The sequence below is a fragment of the Azolla caroliniana genome, unplaced genomic scaffold (genome assembly GCF_043228905.1).
Source record: "Azolla caroliniana isolate FFs.n. ecotype wild unplaced genomic scaffold, voAzoCaro1.0.p SCAF_14, whole genome shotgun sequence".
Taxonomy (NCBI): domain Eukaryota; kingdom Viridiplantae; phylum Streptophyta; class Polypodiopsida; order Salviniales; family Salviniaceae; genus Azolla; species Azolla caroliniana.
The window spans coordinates 20,956,481-20,961,382 of record NW_028230449.1 but is presented as its reverse complement, the minus strand read 5'-3'; the positions used below and the strand labels follow the sequence as shown (position 1 = coordinate 20,961,382).

General features: G+C 36.7%; 1 protein-coding gene across 1 annotated transcript; it reads right to left on the bottom strand.

The window, feature by feature from the left end:
- Positions 1–2,394: 2,394 nt before the first annotated feature.
- MEE59 (maternal effect embryo arrest 59) lies at positions 2,395–4,617 on the bottom strand. Its single transcript, XM_087330659.1, has 4 exons — positions 4,309–4,617; positions 3,404–3,502; positions 2,918–3,061; positions 2,395–2,593 (listed from the first exon to the last, which is right to left on the bottom strand). Exons 1-4 carry the CDS (start codon positions 4,579–4,581, stop codon positions 2,549–2,551), a joined length of 561 nt encoding a protein of 186 aa, XP_087186785.1. The 5' UTR covers positions 4,582–4,617; the 3' UTR covers positions 2,395–2,548.
- Positions 4,618–4,902: the final 285 nt, after the last annotated feature.

Below are 4,902 nucleotides of genomic sequence, written 5' to 3'. Positions count from 1 at the left end.
AGAACGCAATCTCCTTCCCGATTGCAAAAGGTGCACAGACAGATAAACTTGTCACCATACCAACAAGTAGACCGTCTTACCCGGGCTCAACCCACATACACGTACGCCCAACCGCCAAGGCCACCAAACAACATGCAAACCACCAACAAACGGCTCCTGGGAATCTGACAAGCAAGGCCACTAAAACCCTGACAGGTCCCCCACGTAACTAGATAAACATTCGTGCTTCGCAAAAGGGCAACATGCCATGTGGAGAGTACGTGAATAACTTCCCAAAGCCCAAGTATGGCACAAAGGTGCTACCCAATTTTGGGTACCTAAAAGAAGTCGACTACTCGCAAAGCCTGCTCGTCCTGATGCAATCAATGCACACAAACCACATATTGCCCACCTTTCAAATATCCTCACTCCCTACCTAGACTGGCAGACCAAGAAACCAACAAAGCAACCCGTCCAAGTAGGCATTGTCAACACTAGTACAACTTACCCCCATACTTTCAAGCGACCCATTATATACGATACACATAGATTGAAATATTCGCATTCGTGGGGCCTGCCCCACGAATCCATACGAATAGGAATACGAATACACGTAAATATATTCGTTTTCTTCTTTTTTTTGAAAATTAAAAAATTAAAAAATTAAAAAAATTGTGTTTTATTTACGAGCGAGTGAACAGTGGCCAACAGGAAGCAAAGACGCCTCACCCTACTCCCTCTGCGTGCTACTTACACCCTCGCTTCCCTCTATATCGTGTTCTCGGCCAGAAATTAGGGTTTCAACAGAAAACCCTAATTTCTGTCATAATCCTAATTTCGACAAAATTTCTTCTTTTCGGCATGCGTCATCGACTCCCTCTCATGCTCTACCTAATCCTACATCCTGTTGTCCGCTACAAATTCAGAGTTTCATTGAAACCCTAAGTTTTGCCAAAGCCCTAATTAATTAATTATTAATGCATTAATTGATTATTAATTAATTAACTAATATTTTCCAATGAATTAATTAATGTGTTAATGAATTAAGATATGTATTTGTAAATTGATGAATGTATTAGTGAATCAATTAATGTTTAAGTGAATTAATTAGTTAATAGTAAATTAATCATTATATTAATGAGTTAATTAATTATTGATGTATGTCTCTGTACACATATATCTATGTGTGTGTATATGTATCTATGTATGTGTGTGTATATGTATCTATGTATGTGTATATATGTATCTATGTATGTGTGTGTATATGTATATATATGTTTGTGTATGTGTGTATATATGTATGTGTATGTATGTATGTGTGTATATGTATATGTAAACGAATGGTTTTATAATATTCTTAGGGCCATTTTCTATTCTCGAATACCACGAATATTACGGATGTCGAATCTCAAGAATATCACGCATGGCTCAATCTATGACGGTACATATTAAAAGCTCATTCACCTCTTATGTCAGTTTATCAACACATAGAGGTGGGTATTCTAATGTATGGGAGATGTTAGTAGGTGGGCTATAGCTACTTGCAAACTGACAACCCTACTATTGTGAAGGCATATATACAAAACATGAATAGTCTTATCAAACAACAAAAGATAGTTTCTCCTCTTTCATCGAGCATTGACCATCATCACAACTTTAAGATATGCTTCCATCTCTGCTGTCTAATACAAACTGCAGATATTTCATATGGGTATAATTTATTAGCATGAGGTTCCCTTTTAATAACTTACAAAAATATCAATTTTTGTGGGAGAGTTAAGTGAGAAATTAATGAACCTTTTATTTTTTTATTTTTTTTATTTATATTTATTAAAAATAAAACAAATACTTTTAACTTTTAAGTTTTCCATTTATTATATAAAAATATTATTTAGTGTAAGCCTCCTTTTTAATGTCTAAGTTAAATATCCCATATTTAATGTGAAAGTCTCTTTGTTATATGATATATATATTAAAAACTAAAAAGTAGGAACTCTTCTTTTTTCTAACGAATATTTTTTGATGTATTCTTATGTGTATTCGTATGGTAATCCCCACGAATGCGAATATGTCAATCTATGGGTATATATATGCATTGATAGTAACTACTCATGATTGTAACACATAAATGCTTACTTGCTGATGTAAATTTGGCAACGATGGTAGTATCATAGTAAATCCAAATCGACATCCACCTATTGATCAAGAGTTGCAATTGGCAAACCGTGTTTTACTCAGCAATGAGCACAATCTCGATTTGATAAGTGGCATCCTCATCATTTTCATGCTTTCAGGTTTTTCTTCTTATTCATTCTATCTTCCTTTTGTGGTGGCAATTGGGGGGGGGGGGGGAGGATAACCACATTTCTTGTGAAGGCCCCAAATATAATACTTTTTCAAACTCATAGATAAAAATAAAGATAATAAAAAAGACCCCTTTATTTTCTAGTTCTGCAGACATACAATCAAACCAAGATTGGTCAAAATGGACACATCATCATATAATGAGAAGGACGAAGGCAGAAATAAACATTGGTGGTGTACAAGCAAAGCCTTGGCTATTTAAATTTCAGGGCTCACTTCGATGAGGTTTATCAGAAGCTGGAATGGAAACCTGACCACAAGAAAACAAACATTGATCAGGAAAAAAGGGAACACATACCGAAATGAATTCAAAGCAAATGAGACGAATTGTTAAAGAAAATGATGTAAATGAGACGTGCATCGAGGCATAATCAGGAAAAACAAATGAATTGAAGTTTATATTCTAGAGAAAAACATGAGATCGGCCTCAAAGAAAAGGAAATTAGAATTCAAGCCAAAATAAATGAATCAAGATTCAACATTTAGGAGGGAAAAAAAGAAACTTAAAGGCACTAGATATGCATTTGATTTGACAGCATGTATGGTATAAAGATGAGAGGGGCAAGAAGTTTACTGTGTCATGAGAAGGAATCCAATCGTTCGTTGCAGGGTTGCTCTGGCTCTTAGTCCTCACAAGCAGTGTTTCCTCACTGTGCTTAAGGTCAAATCCAGACGTCGCCATAGAACTATTTTCCACTTGAATGAACCCGGTTCCAGTCTAAGACAGAAGCAAAGAAACACAATATAACTCGTCGAGAAGCCATTGCAGAGACAACACAGTAAACTAATCGACAAAATCACTACAAACAACCACAATTCAATCAAACCAAAGCAATGATCACCTTTACCTCCAAAAAGGATTCAACTAGACATGACGTAAGCACAGATCAGAAAATACTTTATTTTTACCTCCAAAAAGGATTCAAATAGGCATGATGAATGAAGATATTAGGAGTAATTTCAATCAACAAAACATATGATACATAGATCTATTTAGCTGATCTCCACACCTACCACTGAAAAATGTCAAAAATAGACTGCAGAATTCAACAAGCCATACCGCATGGTGTAGGGATTGGTCTACAGAGTTCAGATCCTTATAGTATTCCGTCTCCACGAATTCCTCTGGAACTTCACTGGGATATTCTTGAACCACATGCTAATTTAAAAACCATCACAAAAAACAGAAGATGAATAGCACTTGTTAGGCCCTTAAGAAATGGAAAAAAAGATACTGTGAAGAGAGCTCTAGACGAAATCAGGGTTGCAGCAATAGACAAGAGTAAGATGAGGAGAGAGAGAGAGAGAGGGAGGGAGGAAGAACATTGCCATCCATGGGAAATCGACTACATTCCATATGACTAGAGACAGACAGACAGTACAAGACACTAGAAAGAGATCATATTGGAAAAATAAGTGTAAGTATGCATATATGCATGTGTACACTGTAATTAAGACACCAAAAGAAGAACGGGTGATACGCGTAGAGTAGAGGCACCAGAAAGATCAGAGTCAAAGAAAGAACAATGTAGATCCAGTAAAGAAACGAAAAAGGAAAGATCGTAGTGAAATATACAGCAAAGACAACAAACATGTATACATATCCGCAGTGAATAGGCATGTGTATACTGTAATTAAGACACCAGACGAAGACCCGGTGATACACATACAGTTTAGGCAACAGAAAATTCAGAGTCAAAGAAAATACTATGGATAGATCTAGTAAAGACATCAAAAAGAGAAAGATCCAGTGAAGCGACCAAAAAGGGAAATATCGCAGTGAAATATACAGCAAAGATAGCATACATACATATATAGATATCTGCAGTGAATAACCATAGAGAGAGAGAGAGAAATACGACTTAAAAACAACAGTAAAATATATTACACTAAATACAGTAGAAACACACACGTATAGTAAAAATGCCTGGAGGAGAGAGAGACAGACAGAGACAGAGAGCATACCTGATCATGCGAGTCATGGACGAGAGACTGGAGCTTGATGTACTCAGGGGGCATCTCATGGTCATCATTCAGGTCGTCAAAATATTCAGTCTGAATATTACCATCACTGTCGATGTCACTCCGAAGAGGTTTGCGATGGCGTTTGGGAGCTTCTTCATCAAACTTTCTGCGAACAGCTTCTTCTATAAGGATCTGCTGTTGAGGATCAACAAGATCTTCGCTACGACTCGGTTTGACGGTCGTTGTTGCCGAATGAATCGCTGCAGACGCCATAGCCAAGCCAGGCACGAGTTAAGTTAAGTAAATAAATGACAGACAGACAGACAGACGAGAGAGAGAGAGAGAGAGAGAGAGAGAAGAACGAAGGAACGAAAGAAAGATATTATTTGGGCAAGGAAAGAGATATTTATTGATTTGGGGGTCCTTATCCTCTTCTTTCTTTCGTCTTTTTTTTAGATATTTTTTCGTCGCACGCCTCTAACATACATTGTACATTCATTAATACGCACACGCAAAAAATATCTTTTTTTCGCAGTGGGACACAGACAACTGTAAATACTGTATGTACAATGAATAACTCCAGTCTCCATACAT

What these genes read in the sequence shown, in the direction of transcription:
- MEE59 (XM_087330659.1), bottom strand. Translation starts at nt 4,581, where the DNA reads ATGGCGTCTGCAGCGATTCATTCGGCAACAACGACCGTCAAACCGAGT. An exon ending in TCCATGACTCGCATGATCAG is followed by an intron (nt 3,503 to 4,308) that starts GTATGCTCTCTG and finishes TTTTTAAATTAG; the next exon opens with CATGTGGTTCAAGAATATCC. An exon ending in ACCAATCCCTACACCATGCG is followed by an intron (nt 3,062 to 3,403) that starts GTATGGCTTGTT and finishes CTTCTGTCTTAG; the next exon opens with ACTGGAACCGGGTTCATTCA.